The sequence below is a fragment of the Aedes aegypti genome, chromosome 2, assembly GCF_002204515.2.
Source record: "Aedes aegypti strain LVP_AGWG chromosome 2, AaegL5.0 Primary Assembly, whole genome shotgun sequence".
NCBI classification, from domain to species: domain Eukaryota; kingdom Metazoa; phylum Arthropoda; class Insecta; order Diptera; family Culicidae; genus Aedes; species Aedes aegypti.
The window spans coordinates 173,240,753-173,259,346 of record NC_035108.1 but is presented as its reverse complement, the minus strand read 5'-3'; the positions used below and the strand labels follow the sequence as shown (position 1 = coordinate 173,259,346).

Genomic DNA, 18,594 nt, shown 5'->3' with positions numbered 1-18,594 from the left:
AATGGAACCAATACAATTATTTTTAGCACTCTGAAGCAGCATTTCAATTGTGTCTATTTTTTTCTCAAGTGTTATAATTAAAGGTTTTTCAAACTTGAATGACCCTTGCTCACTAGAAAAATAATGCATGTGAAGCAAAACAATATTTCGAGCATCCCTAACAAGGCAGATTCGTAAAGATCGCGGATTTCATCTGCCAATACTTTTAGTGCTCTGGATACGCATACTAAATGTTTGCAATATTCAACAAAGTACTTTGGACTAAGTTGCACTACATTTTGATTCCTTTGGAATTGATCTAAAGAACTTATAACTGATCTAGATCAGTTATATCTCTTGGTATGAACGTCCTAGATAAAAACTCTATAATGTCATGTTGCTCAATGACACAAATTCGACATTTTTTCTACACAAGTTTGATTGCAGATTTGCAGAGAACATGTCTGAGCAGAACTTAATATGTTCGATAACACTCAACATTTAAGTTAAGAAAACAATCAATAAATACCTTTTATTCTTCTCTGTTTGCCTATGAACCGACATTCTAAGCACTGACTTCTAGTTTTTTCTACATTAATTTGATAACAATGGTCTAGAGAACATTTTTAGACAGAAAGAGAAATTTAATATGCAAGTTTTACATAAAGGAGGCTCTAATTTTCTCAGGGAAATTGAAAATATGAAGCATATTTTACAAAGCTTTAACACATACATTACTTTTACCATTGTCAATGGCGTGGCAAATGGATAAGACAGGTAGGACATGCCTGAGTAGGACAGTCAAAGGATTTTCATACCTATGATTCAACACGAAATGACATCATTTCTTCAGAATTTCTCCAACTAGATGTAGATGTTCGTGAATAAATTGCCATCAGCATTTTTGGAAGTATATTGACTTGTTACTGGATTACATAGAGAACTTTCAAGAAATTCCTAAAAAAAATCTTTGGAACAATCCATACGAACTAGAGTAGAGCTGCTGGCGATGGCTGATGATGCTCTTGATTTATCAAGGCATTTCTAAAAAACGCTGTTGAAAAATAACATCAAAGATTGCATCATGGATTTCTCCAAAGATACTTTCAGAATTTTGTCAAGAAAATCTTATGCCATCGAAAAGTTTATCCAATGATTCAACTATCCTTTTCTCTAGAAGTTTTCTCCAACATTCTCGTTTATAACATTTGCCTGAATTCAACCAAAATTGCTTTAAGATTCCTTAAAGAATTCTTCGACTTTTGAGAAATTTCCCATATCTTCAAATTTTTTTTCCTGTTGTTTTTTCAGAGACATCTCCAGGAAAATGACATGATTACAGAAGTGTTATCACGTGTGAAATTTTAAATGAACTTTCAAAACATCCAGTTCAATTTTACTTAGAAATCAATCGAGAAATTGCTTGGAATAGCTGCATAAACTACAGCAAATTCTGGGAAAATTAGATAAGTTATTGTAGGAATTCATTTGAATATGGCAGGAAGGATAACTGGAGATACTGGCAAAAAAAAACTTGTAGATCTTCCAGGAAAAATCCCTGACAAATTCTTCAAAAACTCTGGAATTAAGCATTCTAGATTTTCTTGGAAAAAGTCCTGTAGGAATCTTTGAAAAATCTCCTAGAGTAACAACTGGAGCAATCCATGAAACAACAAATATCTGGAGGTATCACAGAGAATTACTTTCAGCATAATCCTTATTGAAATTACTGAATCATCAGAGTGCTCAATGATTTCCTGTAGCAAACTCTGGAGTCATTCCTCTAAGCATCTCTTGAAAAACCGCTGGAAGATTTCCTTAGATAATTGTTGAAAGAATCTGAAAAATAATCTCTGTAAGAGCCACTTAAAAATTTCTATAGAACCTGTGAAATAAAAGCGTAAATGTCTTTGAAGTTTTCTCAAGAACCTTTTAAATTTGGCAGCAGGATTCACTGCAAACAGAATAAGGAAAAAAGTGGCTCTGTAAAATACAGTCTTTAGAGTCTTTTAGAGTCCTATAGTAAAAAATTTTTTTTTTTTGCATCAAAAAAGGCCACGTTTCTAATAAGAGATCTGCTACCAGCCCTGCTGCAAGCTCTGTTTAGATACCTTGGGAATCTTTATTTCGAAATTCTGCAAAAAAAACAATGGAAACAAAAAACATCACATCATTTTGCTGTTTTAATAACGAAATTATAGAACAATTTAATTGGCTGTTGAATTTCGTTGTTTGTTCTAGTTTGTCAAGTCTAAGTGAACTGTCCAAAAAAGGATATACATTTTGATAAAAAATAAATCGCTTATGAAGTTGATCTCACCAATGATCTTGAAGCTTTTTCACTATTGTGGTAATGACTGACTAGGAAACAGTCACTTTCAATTTTCTGTCAAGAATTCCATTAATTTGAAAATATTTTGGACTTCTTTGGATCCTCACGTTTGTCCTACCCATTATTTTGAATGTGGACTCGCCTCTGACCATTGTAACTTGTTTTTAAAAACCCGAATTCCAGGAATACGGAAAACAAGACCATGCTTTCAAAAATGGACTTTACTTCCAAAACATCGGCTTGTTATGAATCAAGAAGTTGAACTCGCTGGGCATCAAAAACACGTTGAATAAACCCAACTAAATCTTACGAAACACGCACCAAATACGAAATCCCATATGATGCAAACAACATTAATCTCTTTCCCGACCTTCGGTACCGTAGTTTCGTCTTTGCACCCCAATCCGCACATGCTCCACAAATTGCAATACTAATGATCGGACTAATACGCAAATATCCTACTTATCGATGATGCAAGAAGAGCAAATTTCACTTTCATCCCCTGTTTAATGGAAAGTAAATTCAGTTTCACTTTAGACATATTTCAGCTCGATGGTAGCTGGTCGTGTTTTCCGGTTTTTTTGATTTACTATTTTCCCATTTCTTCTCTACTCCGATACAGATTTGTGCAACTCCTCGTGCAACCTGCGATGCGACACGAGGAAGGTACATGCACTCGAAAATGACGCCACTTATGCCCCCGAATGAACCGAACGATGGAATGGACCGACGATGGAAACAAACTAGACGATGGCGAAATCACCAAAACTAAGCTCCAAGACGAAGCGCTAAGAAAATGTGAGGGGAAGATGGCTTCGGTAGTGGAACACCCGAATATAACAACCAACGATATTTAGACGTAAACGACGTCATACATTAAAGCACAAACGATCCGGAAACTTCGGAGTTTTTAGTTAATGTTTTGTTATTTATGTGTTACCTATTATGTAGTTGTGTTGTTATTGTAGTTGTTGTTGGTGAATTTTCATTATTGGGGGCTTTCAAGCAAACGGTTTTGTTTGAAATGAATAAGGTTCAGTAATTTATTCGAATTGTTAAGTTTAATTTGGGTTATTTAATTCGAATGATTTATGAAAGAGTGAAAATTGATATTGCGTGTGAGAAGAATGAGAGTACCGTATTTATGAGTTATAAGGTTATTGAAGATATTTCATCAAATCGAGGTTGGTGGAAAAGTTTCACGAGGAAATCATTTAAGCCTATACTGAATACAGGCTGATCTTTTCCATTTCTTTCAAATCCTCTTCTAGCTAGAGTAGTAATTTATTTACTTGCTCACGATCGATTATTTCAATCAATCAAAAGAGCACTCCATTTGATTTAAGATTGTAAGCACCTACGGAGATGAAAATAAAACAATAAAATCTAATCAAAATTTTGTTGTTTCATTTTGAATAATTGGATCTATGGAACGAATGAAAGAAAAGCCGTCACAGAATCAACCAACTCTAGAAACCATGTACGTGCCATCTTGATCTTGTAAAGCAGTGGTTCTCAAATAAACTTCAAACATATTATAAAGATTTTCTATTCACTTGTTATGTATCAAATACACACTGCAGCTTAGCTTTGCTTAGACTGACTACACATATCATTTCTTGGTATTCCGTGATTGACCGTGGTCAATGAAGAATCAACTAGAAGTTAGGCTGGGATTGGCCATAATCTTCTTCAGTGTGCATAATTCAGCCCCTCTATTTATACAGGGTCAATATCGGCACCGGCCACGTTCTTGCAATTTCAAAATTTCACCGATGGAATATTTAAAAACCTTCCAATTATGAAAATATAACCCAAATATTGAGCTCTAGCGGGAAAAAAAATCCGAGGTACATTCAATTCTGGTTTGGACGTAGTGTGCCACGCCACCTTATTTTTGGCATGGGCTACAAGTCCGATTTTCCCCCGGAAATAACTCATGGTATTACTTCAGAAGGATTAGGGGTTGTTGATGCCTCTACGCCTTTTCGTTAAGGGAATTCGGGGTAAAACCGACACCCTAAGCTTATTGATAAAATTTGTGTACTTTAACTTATTAAACGAACCCAAAATTGTTGTAGAATCACATATTGGTTATAAATCTATCAATCCTTGCAATCACTGGATGATATATTAAGGTTATATAGTGGTTTAAATCAAATTTATATTGCATCATTTTTAGGTGAGACAATTGAGAGTGCGGGTAAGATCGACACCCTGTTGAGGTAAAACCGACACATGCACTTTGAGTACAATGTATACGTTGTAAACATCACCATCACATTTCATATTCGAAAGAATGCTTTAAACATGACCTTCGACATTTATGACCCCTTCCTCTGAAGGATCATACACATATTACGTAAATTATTGAGGTGAGGCCAAAGATCCACTAAATAGATGTGAAAATTTCAAATGTTCCATGCTAAGATTATAAAGTTGGGGTGAATACACATGGATATTATTAATTTGTGTTTATGTAATGTTTACTTAGATAAAGTTGTAGCGAATAATTGGTTGTGAAAATAAATACTGTTTTATTTTTATAAAACAGATAAGTGTATTTATTTTGAGATAATAAAAACTGTCGAACCTCATGGTTTGTAAATAAATAATAAAATTAATTTATGTGAAAATATTTCAAATTCTGTTAATTCTTTAATTTTAAATGAGAAATTTTTCTTCAAATAAATTGAAACGTGATAACATAAAAATATTTTTTTAATACTTAATGATAGTTTGTAACAAGTTACATAGTGTCATATTTTACATGTTTACAAGTTCGCCGTCCATGAACTTCACTGGAATTCAAAAATAAAGACTCAAATAAACTACAGAGATAGTCCTCCGATTAGAAAGATTCCCTGAAATTAGATTATGGAGTAAAGAAAGGTGTCGATTTTACCCCAAATGAAAGTGTCGATCTTACCCATACATCTTGCTAATAATAAAAGTTGAAATCTGTTTATTGTGCGATGGTATCGATATTATTTGGCAATTGTACCTGAGCCATTCTCGCTAAAACAGGCCGCCCTCGTCACCCATCGTTAGAATTCCAATTATATGTTACTGATCGCAAGTTTTCGATAAAACTCGGTTTTCTCAAATTGGTGGACCCCTCGTACGCCAGCTAACTAAACAGTTTGCGAAAAATTCCATTTTTTCATTTTTTGATAAATCTTGTGTATTTCTTCACGTGCTATGTCTCATATTTAGTAGTAGTAGAATTAATTTTTCACTTTGATGACACTCAAGATGTCGAATTTAGTGGTTAACAAGAAAAACTAGGTTACGCATACTCTTCTTCTTGTTATTCTTTCGTTTTCCTAACCTTACATTCCTACCGGAACCGAGCCTGATACTCAGCTTCATTAGTTATAAATACAGGTTATTAAATAGGAATTTTCTTGCATAATGCAATTTTTGATAACAGAATAATTCTTCGACATATCTTTGTATTCAGGAATAGTGATTAAACAAATTCAATAAATGAAAACATCGACTGAAATAAACAAACTTTTTTTTACCATATGCATTATTGTTCAGTGTTTAATCCATTGAATCTGCTGCATGCTCCTCTGAGGGCGAGCGACGGAATCCAGATCAATTGTGTCCGGTTCGCGTTTTTCGAAGAAAAAAATCGGACTCCTCAAGGAAGTCACATTTTCCCGTTTTTGTTCCTACTTTACTGAAATGATATTAACCTTGTCCTCAAATGTTTCAAACTTTCTTACGCCGATGATTATAAGCTTTGTTATGTCATAACAAAGCTTGATGATTATAAGCTTTGTTATGTCATAACATGCAATGAAGATGCCAGGTTTCTTCAGTTAGAACTTGATACGTTTACGAACTGGTGTAAAACAAACAACATGAGTCTAAATGCAGACAAATGTTCAGTGATTACCTTCACTCGAAAACACTCAATCATAAGCTACGAATATTCCATTAATGGGATACTTATTAAACGAGAGTCTACTATCAAAGGCTTAGGGGTTCTGCTAGATTCCTAGCTTTGCTTAAAAGATCATATAGCGTATATTACATCAAAAGCGCTAAAATGTATGGGATTGATCTTTCGTTCCGCCAAGCACTTCGATGACATATACTGCATTTACAACTCTCTACTGCTCTATTGTCCGCTCTGTTCTGGAGTACGGTGTTGTAGTGTGGGCTCCATACTACGATTCTGGCATTCAACTAATCGAAGCAGTTCAGCATAAATTTGTTCGTTATGCTCTTCGTCGTCTTTCTTGGACCGATCCGCAGTTATGTGGATCGTTGTAAATTGATCGATCTCGATCTTTTAGAACATCGTCGTTAAGTTTGCAAGGCTTCGTTTATTTCCGATGTTCTTCAATCTCATATAGATTGTCCAACTATTTTAGAAATGTTAAATGTTGATACTCGTCGTCGTGATCTTCGTTCTCATAAGTTGGGTGAGGTATACACCAAACTCCGATACACTGATACTCCGAAAAAATCATGTGATATGTCTTTTGGATGCACATAAAAGAAGCGAGCCGAATGACGAGAATTTATGTTACATTTTAAATACCATACTGTCTGATTCGTGAAATGTCGATCATAGTGACATCGTTTTCATGTGCTTTAACGTGTAAAATTGCATTTATTGTTCAATACATCTTAAAGTACAAATTTTTGTGTCGTTTCATCATTCACATCATGTGTCATTCAGTCATATTATGAATTATGTCCACAATAATTTCCATTATTTTTAAGAGTGTATAACGTCAGGATTCGCATGAAAAGCCAGCGATAGACCCATGGCATTTGTTGGTTAAAAGCTAAAATTTAATCTCTTGAAATCCGATCATTGAAAGAGAAGGTTTTGGTTATTTATTGTTTGCATAATTATGTTTCACATATTACGGATAGATTAACCAACGATTTCTGCTCAAAAATACGTATGAGCAGAATCCATCCCTCCAGGGACAACGATTTGTTTCGAAACAATATATTAGGAAGGAAAAAAAATATGAAAATAAAAAAAAAAACATATAACACCGAACCTAAATTAAAATCTGCGTCATATCATATAGTTAAAAACACGGAGATATGGAGAAAAGCTTTACGAGTGCAACGAGCTTCTTGTTACATCGTAAACCGGGCCGGCAAAACAAGGCTTTACCGAAAAAAGGAGGGATTTTTTTTCTCCGTCCTGTTGTAGTACTTCCAATTGTATTTTAGTGTTGCCATTGTAATATGGAACAAACTAACCGAATCATCGAACAGGCTATGTCCTGATGAAGTTGACCGTTCCAATCCCAGTCGGGTTTCATGGTTTATCCGCAGCTAGACGCGGGAAGCAAACATTCGAGCAGCCGACTTCAAAATTATTTAATTTTTCACGATGAACACCACAGTAGATCCTGACACCTTGAGTTCTTCTAATATCCCCCGGAACTGCACAAGAAAGATTTTTTGGTCTAGCACATAGTCCAAAAATTATAAAACGAAATCTCCCGAAAATGAAAGTTGCTCCCTCCTCCCATTCTGTACAACTTACCCCCTTCTTCCTGCTTTGCAAAAAAGAATGTGTCTAAAGGGTGCCTCCTTAGATAATCAAATTTACTTTAATCATACAAGCAGATATTGAAAGAAAATTATCGCCATCAATTCGAATAAAACCCCGTGTTTAGTTTATCGTTATATAAATTATAGATATAATTATTCAGAAGTTCGTTATTTAATCTATATTACATTAGGGCTGTTCATTATTTAAAAAAATAATGAAAATCCAATCTGCCATATCTTCCTTACCGTCCTAACCATAAAAATAGTGTTCTGTGAAATTTTCAGTTTTTTATGTGGTGATTTTAAGGTGGCTCAAAGACAAAGTAGGATTATATGAAAATTACTATGGAAAAATTTTGAAAAACGTTCCAAACACGTTGGTAATGGAATGTAAGTATAAATTTATCATCTCATAGTAAAAACTCATTCTTCAAACCATAAGATAGATATTTGAGGAAGAAAGCAATTGATTCCGACGGATAAAAGAAAGTTTATTTATGATTTCGTTTGCTATTATTTAACTCAATATGGGATTATAGTTCTGCAAATAACTACAAAAATCTCAAACAAAATCGGTTAATCTAAATTTATTGAAAAGCTTTGAGACCCTCTGCTTCAAGCTTCCAAACATCTGTTACAGCCGTTCTATCATATCTAGGTTTCGCTCAGCATCAAGGGCCAAAAACGAAGAGGCTCTAACCTTCACGAATTATCTTTTTACATCGTTAGTGTTTGGAAAATGTTTTTTTTGTCGGATGATTGTTATCATTGAGCGCCTCTTGAAGGCGGCCGGCGCGCCATCTATCTCGATTTTCAGATAAACGTAAACTCATCTTCGCGCGTTCTTCTACGTTCGAATTGTTGAGTGTGCAAAAGACAAGAAGTCGAACGGAATGGATGGCCATAATGGAATGCAAAGAACGATTTGCGCTCATCAATCATAGAAATGAAGGGGTGATCTCGCTAACGTAGCGTGATTTGGAGGAATGTGTGCATAATGAATAGATGGTTTTTCGATTGGTTACGTAAAAAAGCGTTGCAAATCTATGAGGAATCAGCAATTTCTAAAACAATCGGTTCGATGAATTTTCATTCATGTAGCGAACCATTTGAAAAAGTGCATTGCTGTATATTTTAGCTGATGATGTTGATGATGATTGCTGATTAAATGAAATGAAACATGAAATTAGAGCTTTTTGCTACTCAATCGATTAACTTTATTCTGACTGAGTATCAGCTTCTTTTGTTACTCGCGGAAGTGCAGTCAAAAGTAATGAAATATTTATTTGAACCTAACCCATTAACAGCAAAATGTTAAACTGTTGATTTAGGAGTCCATTAAAATTTCTGTATGCTAACGAAGATCCACCTTAATGTTTCCTTGATATTTCGTTACGAATCTGATAAAGAAAACGTCGTTGATTACCTAGGTTATACCAAGGAACTTGCCATCATAACTAATATTCAACTCAAAATAAAAAAAGAAGAAATAATTCCCTATATATGAACATATCAAAAATGATCACAAAGCTTATCTTCACATTGAATATTGCGTTGCCCTCCAGAACCAAATTCAGACACATTCTTAGCTTCGGTTCCTAAATAAGATAATTTTATCGATTTCCTATGAGTGCGGCTAAATAAGGAGCATGCTGACCAAAACAGGAAAAAAGGAGTACAAACTATAAGGAAAATGAATGCTTTCCTTGTATTGTCTCAATTCAGACTAATAAACACGAAAAGGTTCAAGAAAATTTTCTTCATGTAGAGCTGTATAATCTATTATGACTACCATTGGCACAAGGGATGGTATACAAATTATGTCACGCTAAATTTCAACTTTTTTGACAGTAATGCCCATATTTTTAAACCTTCCTTGTGCATAGAAATCATTTTTGGCCAATCGGCACGGTAAAAGAGCTGTAATATTTTAAAGAAATGGGATAGAAATGTGAAATTTTCTTACTTTCCCTAGCTTAAGAAAACATTTTCGTGCTAAAAGAAGCTTACAGCTACCTCTTGGAGTGGCGCTACAAAAAAGTGACACATTATGGATAAGGTGTCAAAAATGACCCATGACTTCGAAAAGCTTCTTCTTCTTCTTGGCATAAACGTTCCCTTTGGAACAGAGCCGGCTACTCAGCGTAGTGTTCTGATAGAACTTCCACAATTATTAACTGAGAGCTTTCCTTGCCAAAGTCAAGGAAGTCAAGGAAATTGTCATAACGAAAAGATCCTGGACCGGCCGGGAATCGAACCCAAACTCCTTCATCATGGCTTTGCTTTGTAGCCGCGGACTCTAACCATTCTCGGCATAATGGCACAAGGATACCTGGAACCTGTTTCAGAAGGGAATTGTACATATCATATTCAGTAGTTTATACGCGTACCATACGACTTTTAAAATTTAATTATTTTTCATCCCGATTTACAAGAGAATCAAGGGGACCAACAATTAGATTTGGCTGGATTTGGTCGGATTATTCAGGAAGGGGACATTCTCAGATCATCATATAGTTCCATCTCGCGACAGCTCAAAATTAATGAGGTTCCATGCAGATCTAAATACCCCTTGCGAAATACTAAACATTAAATTCATATTATTTTTTCCGGCATTACGTCTCATCTGGAACCCAACCTGCTTCTCAGCTAACTGTTCGTATGAGAACAGTTATTTATTTCTTTTTTTCTGATTGACCATTTTTGCATGTGTATATCGCGTGGCAGGTTCGAAGATTCTCCGCTCTGGAAGTGAAGAACATTTTCAATCCAACAAGTTCATCGACCGGTGTGAATCAATCCCATGGCCTCAGCTTTGTCTTGCTGAAAAGCTACGCGTTTACTGCTATGGCTATATGGGACTCCCAAACATTAAGTTATTATATCCGGAAAAATGATAATTCATGTATGTACCTATGAGTAAAAGACATTTTATCGCTGTCGAATTACAACTTTTGACAAAAATCGGGACCAGTTCAAATGATGCTCAAGGGAAAGCTCCAGAGATTTCTTTAAACATGCATCTCGAAATATCTCCAGAGATTCTTCCGGAGATTTCTCCAGGCACTTTTCTTCTAGGGATATTATCTGTATTTCCTCCAAATAATCTCTATCGTTATCCTTACAGAAATGTCTCCATGGCTTTCCCTGGCGGTTTTGTCAGATAATCCTTTGTTCGCTACCAGATTTTCTAGGTCGGTTCAGAAAGAGCTACAGAAATACCTTCTTCAGTTCGTTCAGGAATTTCACGAGTAATTCTTTCAGGATTTTTTGCAGGGATATTTCTACAGGAATTTCTATGGCGATTTCGTCAGGAGCTTCTAAACGAGTTTTTGTCAAAATACCTCCAGTGGTTCCACCATAGATTCTTCCAGTAAAATCATAACTTAGATTTCTACAGGAAATTCTTCAAGGATTCCTCAGTAAACTTTTCCAGGATATATTGCAAAGATTATTTCAAGGACTCCTTCAGAGATTCTTCCAAAGATTTCTCCTGATCTTCCTGCAGAAACACCTTTGAAGATTTCTCTAGGAAAAATATTGATTTTTGCAAAGATGTCTGCAATGCTTTCTCCAGGTTACACTTTGACAATTTCTTAAAGGCATGCTTCAGATATTTCTCCAGAAATTCTTCCTGATATTTTTTCCAGAGATCGCTCTAGTAGTTCTTCCGGAGATTCTATCCAAAATTCAACTAAGAATTCTACAAGAATTACTTCACAACATTTTTAGAGATTCCTCTAGGAACTCCTTTTCTGAAGTAGATTTTTGAGAAATCCCTGGATAAGTTCCTGGAGAGATTCCTGGAGCAATCTCTGGAGGAACTTCTTGTAGAAAAAAAACTAGAGTAACCTATTGAAGAATCCCCGTTGAAATTCCTGGAAAACATCCTGGAGCAGTGTTGATAGACTCAAACTCAAATCTCAATCAATACGCTCTCTCGTGAGAGCAAACTCATTAGAGATCTGCTTCGCAAATCTCACGTTTGAGATTTTGATGCAAAATCACTCAATCAACTCAAACCGTCACAAAATGATTCAGTCGCAAAACCCGTCAAAAACTCGTGAAACTCGAATGGTGTTGTTTACGTTAGAAAGCAATACTATAATTTTACCAGACTAACAAGAAATTATTGCCGTGAGTGAGTAAACTGTGGAAATATGAGACAATGAGTTAAAAAGGTGAGCCAACTCATCCATGATTTTTTGACTGCTGAGTTGCGTGATTGACAACTCACGCATGTAAAATCTCAAGCGTGAGTTATGAGAAATTGAGTTTTTCACAACACTGTCCTGGAGAACTTCATCCAGGAGCCTATGGAGTGATTCCCGAGGAAAGCTCTGGAGGAATTCCTGACGAAAACGATGGAACATACAAGAAGTTTTTCGGCTAAGCAGTCTTTAATTTTTCAAAGTATTTTTTATAGTAATGATGAAGACGAAGAGCGTGTATTATATAAAACTACAGTCGATTCTCTACCAGCTCATACCTGGAACAAATTCTACAAGAAATTATTAAAGATTTTCTGGAGCAATCTTTGAAGGAGTTCTTGATAAAAAAGCTGGAGAAATCTTTGCAGAAACCCTTGTAGAGGTTTTCCTAGGGTAATCCCTGGAGGAGTCTGGAAAAACTCCTGTTGGAGGGATTATCTAAGGTATTACTGAAGGACTTTTGGAGCCATCTCTGGCAAAATCCCTGGAGAATCTTTGGAGGTATCCCAGGAAGAATCACTTTTGAGATTTTTTCTGGGAAATCCCTTGAGAAACTGCGGAAAACTCCCAGCAAACATCCATTTCTTCTTCTTTTTTTGTTCTTCTTCTTCTTCTTGCCATTACGTCCTCATTATGATAGAGCCTGCTTCTCAGCTTAGTGTTCTTGTGAGCACTTCCACAGTTATTAACTGAGACTTTTCTTTGTCAAAGTTGCCATTTTTGCATGTGTTTATCGTGTGGCAGATACGCTGATACTTTATGCCCAGGGAAGTCAAGGAAATTTCCTTTACGAAAAGATCCTGGACCGACCGGGAATCAGACTCAGATATCTTCAGCATGGCTTTACTTTGTAGCCGCGGACTCTAACCACCAGTGGTGGAAAGAATCATGCCGTTTACGCAAAATGAACCAATATTAAACAGGATCCACGCTCACACGCTCACGAACCATCAGCGACCGATTTGGTCACAGATTCTTGCATCGGAGAACCAGAACAAAACAAATGTAAAATAGAGCGTGAATGCTGGATGAGCAGAGTCTGCTCACAGCCGTTCTTTTTTCCGTCCATAGTTATTTTTGTATGAAATTGAGTGGATTATGATTATAATAGATGAATTACAAACTAATGAACAACAGTATTGAGAAAATTGACCGATATATGGTGTTATTGTAGAAATATCACAGGGAATCGGATGCGTGAGTGCATGTCAAAATAAAATGATGCGATGCCTTCTACAGTATATGTGTTCGGGCGATCGTGAGCAAAGATAGCAAGAACGCAATCGGACAAAAGGAACCTCCGATGCGGTAGCATTTTTCTGTAGTGCATGAACAGACTCTGTTCACCGTTTTACAGCACTGCTAACCACTCGGCACAGGAAGGCCCCAGGCCCCTGCAGAGATCTTTCTGACGAAATCCCTGGAATTATCCTTGGAGGAATCCATGGAAAAATTTCTGTAAAAATCCCAGGTGAAATCTCTGGAGGAATCAACGAAAAGATTTTCAAAAAAAAAATGTAGAGATTTTACTGGAGGAATTATGCTCGAGATTATTTGTTTTTATATATTTGGTTTAACATCAATTAGCTTGATAAAACTTCGCCAACAATATTTCGCCAATTCACTCGGTTCATGGTCGCTTCTCTCCATCCTCGACTGCGACCCACGCTCTCCAGGTCTTGGTGCACCTGGTCAATCCACCTAGCTCGCTGCGCCCCACGCCTTCTAGTTCCGACCGGATTCGTAGCGAACACCATCTTCACAGGGCTGTTGTCCGGCATTCTCGCAACTTGCCCTGCCCAACGTATCCTTCCAGCCTTAGCTACCTTCACGATACTGGGTTCACCGTAGAGTTCAGCGAGCTCGTGATTCATCCTCCGCTGCCACACGCCGTTCTCCTGCACGCCGCCGAAGATCGTCCTTAGCACTCGGCGTTCGAAAACCTCAAGAGCTTGCAAGTCCTCCTCGAGCACCGTCCACGTCTCATGCTCGTAGAGGACTACCGGTCTTATGAGCTTTTTGTACATCGTGTATTTGGTGCGGGGTGAATCTTTCTTGGCCGCAGTTTCTTCAACTTCCACTGATGATGCGCCTTCGTATTTCCCGACTAACGTTGTTGTCAGCCGTCAGCAAGGATCCAAGGTAGACGAACTCGTCGACCACCTCGAAGATATCCCCATCTATCGGGACACTGCTTCCTAGGCGAGCTCTGTCGCGCTTAGTTCCGCCTACCAGCATGTACTTTGTTTTCGACGCATCCCTCATCAGCCCGAATCTTGTTGCTTCGCGTTTGAGGCGGGTAAACAAATCTGCCACCGTATCAAATTTTCTTGCAATAATATCCATGTCGTCCGCGAAGCAAACAAATTGTCCGGATCTCGTGAAAATCGACTGCGTGGTCCCCGCCGAGACTTGGACAAACTGGAGTGTTCGCCCGAGATCTTCTCGCAGTTTTGCACACCGTCCATCGTTGTTCTAATCAATCTTGTGAGCTTCCCGGGAAAGCTTTTTCCGTCCATGATCTTCCACAGCTTCTTCTTCTTCTTTCTGGCGTTACGTCCCAACTGGGACAAAGCCTGCTTCTCAGATTAGTGTTCTTATGAGCACTTCCACAGTTATAAACCGAGATCTTTCTTTGCCGATTGACCTTTTTTGCATGTGTATATCGTGTGGCAGGTACGAAGATACTCTATGCCCTGGGAATCGAGAAAATTTCCTTTGCGAAAAGATCCTCGACCAGCGGGATTCGAACCCACGACCCTCAGCATGGTCATGCTGAATAGCTGCGCGTTTACCGCTACGGCTATCTGGGCCCCTTATCTTCCACGGCTCTACAGGGTCAATACAGTCGTATGCCGCCTTGAAATCGATGATCAAATGGTGCGTAGGGACCTGGTACTCACGGCCTTTCTGGAGGATTTGCCGCACGGAAAAGATCTGGTCTCGTGACGTGTATTGTAAATGAAAGATCTGGTCCGTTGTCGAGCGGCTGTCGATGAAACCTGCTTGATAACTTCCCACGAACTCGTTTACTATAGGTGATAGGCGACGGAAGAGAATCTGGGATAGCACTTTGTAGGCGGCGTTTAGGATAGTGATTGCACGATAATTTTCGCACTCTAATTGTCCTAATCCAATTCCTTGGAGAAATTGTTTGAGGTTGTATTCTGATGAAATTCCTGCAGAAATCCATAAGAGAATCGCTGGAAGCATTTCAAGAGGAGTTCTGAGAGGAATCTTTGGATGAACTTTTGGAGGCCCAGAACGAATCTCTCGAGAAATGCCTGCAATAGGATAGGAATGCATTTTAGGATTACCTGGAGAGATCCTTGAAGTTGGCCATATAGCAATTTTCCTGGTAGTAGCTCTGGGAGATTTCCTGGATGAAATTCATGAGGAATTCCTTGTGGAATTCGTTAGTTATAGAACACATGGAGGAATTCCTGATAAAATTCCAGGTGAAATCTTTGGAGAGAATCGTGGAAGAATCCCGGAATAAGTCTCTGAAATAATTCCTAGTCGAATCTCGAGATGATAACTTCGGGATATCTTTTTATGTTTCCATGAAGAAAATCTCGGAGGTAACTGTGGTGAAATCACTAGAGAAATATCATGAGTAATCATTAAAGATATTGTTCCGGTGTAACTCCTGGAACAATTCTTGGAGAATACCTTAAATATATTTCTGCAAGAATCTATGTCAAGATTTTCCTAGAGGACTCCTTGAAGAATTCTCTGATAGATTTTTTGGAGGAGTCTGTGAAGGAATGCATCACTGTTTGTAGGAATTCCTTGCGAAGTCTCTGAATAAAGGAATTCCTGTAAATATATCCCAGCAAAAATTCCTGGAATAAAAGATAATCCTGGAGGCCTATCAGGTCCGGTCAAAAATTCCTCATGGCGAACAAAAGTTCTTTCTGGAGAAATCTCTGGCAAAAGTCCTCGTGGAATCCCTGGAAAATCGCTGTAAGGATTACGGTATAGATTATCTTGGAGTAGTCTGGTAAAATCCCTGGAGGAATCTCCGAATGAGTTCTGGTAAATCTCTGGAAGAATCTGGAGATATTTAAACAAGAATTATTGAAGGAATGTCTGGAGATTTTCTTGAAGGAAGATATGGAGTCTATCCAGACAACCAAAATATACGATATAATTAGTATGAATAACCGAGTTGTAACGTGAACTTTCATGCGATTTCTGGTTGTCTGGGTAATTTGAACTAATATAGAAACTGTGATTGGCTGTTTGCATTAGTTAAGCCCTTTGTTAAGTGTTATTGAAAATTAGGGTGGGCCACATTTTAATAGAAATTATATTAGCAACGTTGTAGACCATTCAATTTCAATCATCTTTGTCAAAAAAAGTTTTTTTGTATCTCTTAAATTGACCGATTAAGAGCTTTTTTACAACGGTGACATAGGGTGGTCCGAACAAAACTGGTTTTCTGGCTTTAGCGTTTTAAATTCAAATATCTCATCAAAGTAGTCTATGAAACACTTTTAGAGCTTTGAAAAATGCGTAATTTGATGACTGAAGAAATTCGCTATCTCCTTACGTTTGGGAGTTATTTTTCTCACAAACCATGCCTACTTTGATTATGAATATCTCTGATTAGGGCAAACATAAAAAATATCTTTTTACGGCATTCAAAAGAATAAATAAAATTGTATACAATATCAAAAAATTACAGATATGTTATTTTTGTAACTCTAATGAAATGCCCTGAAAAAAACAAAGAATTTTTAGCAGAAAAAACTTCAATAACTTTTGAACTAGAATATTTATCAACAATCTTTCTATATGAAAATATGCGTTTTGTTAGTTCTAAAAGCCGTTCGAAGACCACTTTGACGAGAAATCTGAAATAAGAAAGATAGGGCTATAAAACTATTTTGAAAATTTTCATCGTATGTATTTTTTTAATATTTTACATTTTGAGCATTAAAATAAATTTTAGACAAAAAGGATCTTCCACAAAATTGTTAATAAAAATGTAGGCTTTCACACTGCGTCATTTAAAACTAGGATGGTCCACAATATCACATAAATAACATATTCAACTTTTAATTTGCAAAAATAATGGTATATACTCTTACGCAAAGTAGTAAAACTTCAAATTTTGATCAACTTTGCCAAAAAAGTTTTTCTGTAGCTTAAAATTTGAACAATCTAGAGCATTTTTACCCAATCATCGTAGGGTAGTCTAACAAAAACAAGTTTTTCAACTCTAGTTTATTTAATATTAACTTCTCGTCAAAGTCGTCTATAGACAACTTTTAGAACTAAACAAAACGCAAATTTGATGCAAAAAGATTGTTGATATCTATTTTAGTTCAAAAGTAATAGAAGTTTTTGTGATAAAAAATCATTCGTTTTTCAGGGCATTTTATTAAAGTTACAAAAATAACACATCTTTAAATTTTTGGTATAACATGCAATTTTATTTTTTTCTTTTGAATACCGTCAAACGATATTTTTTATGTTTGTCCCAATCAGAGATATTCACAATCAAAGTAGGAATGGTTTACGGAAGGAGATAGCGAGTTTCTTCACTCCCAAATTACGCATTTTTTAAAGCTCTAAAGGTGTTCTATAGACTACTTTGATGAGATATTTGAATTGAAAACGCTAGAGTCAGAGAACCAGTTTTGTTCGTACACTCAGAAACACGGATAGTCACAGAATGACTAAATTTTAGTAATTTATGACTATTTTCTATCTGCCTCTCTTTCATTCTGCAGGGAATTTTATTCCTATTTGTCAATTCACCTGGGTTGAAGCATCGCTAAGCTTCAACCCAGTCGAAATGACAGTTAGTGTGAAAGTTCACAGCAGAACGAAAGAGAGGCAGATAGAAAATAGTCATTAATGCATAAACTTTAGTAATTCAGTGACTATTTTTATTTCTGAGTGTACCACCCTTTGCATTTTTATTTTTTTGCGGGCTAAAACGCGCCTCCTGATCTGGGCGTTAGCAGTTCGCGCGCACGCATGCGCAATCATGCTTGCAAACACGTTGCATACATAAGGGCGTTTGATCAGATGTTATTGTTCGATTGTATTATGCATCCGGTAGAAATCAAGACCTACACTTATTTAAAACTATTGTTTTCTTGGACCACGAGCTCTGGTGCGATCCGGTTTGGTGGCGGCGCGACAAAAGTATACATGCTGATTCGAAAAATGTGCATTTCTAAGGTTCAAATTGCCACGTAACTACAGCTTGGCATTACGTTTGCTGGAATTTGAATTCAAACGGCTGTTTTGGTGTTATGAAATAGGAGTGGCCGTTTTGTCCCACGAGATGATTAAAGTACGCTTCAATACGCTTTTTAAGGATAAATTCAACACTTTTTTCGCATGGAATACAAACTATGGAAGTGCACAAGTCGATTCTCAGTGATAGTTTCAAAAGTTTTGTTGTTTATCGGCCTGAAAATAACACAAAATTACATCGAAAACAGCGAAAAACGTTTTTTGAGTTTTTCACGATTTTTGCCAGGTAAACACTTAAAAATATATATAGAGAAGCAT

The 18,594-nt window shown here is 36.8% G+C and overlaps 1 protein-coding gene across 1 annotated transcript in view; it reads left to right on the top strand.

Annotated features, from left to right (window-relative positions):
* Nucleotides 1–3,696, top strand: part of LOC5578285 (sex-determining region Y protein) — a 30,637-nt gene extending 26,941 nt beyond the window's left edge. The window contains exon 4 of the mRNA XM_021843179.1: nucleotides 2,934–3,696. Coding sequence (XP_021698871.1) covers nucleotide 2,934 — 1 coding nt within the window. The 3' untranslated portion in view covers nucleotides 2,935–3,696. The remainder of the gene's footprint in view (nucleotides 1–2,933) is intronic.
* The last annotated feature ends 14,898 nt before the right edge of the window (nucleotides 3,697–18,594 follow it).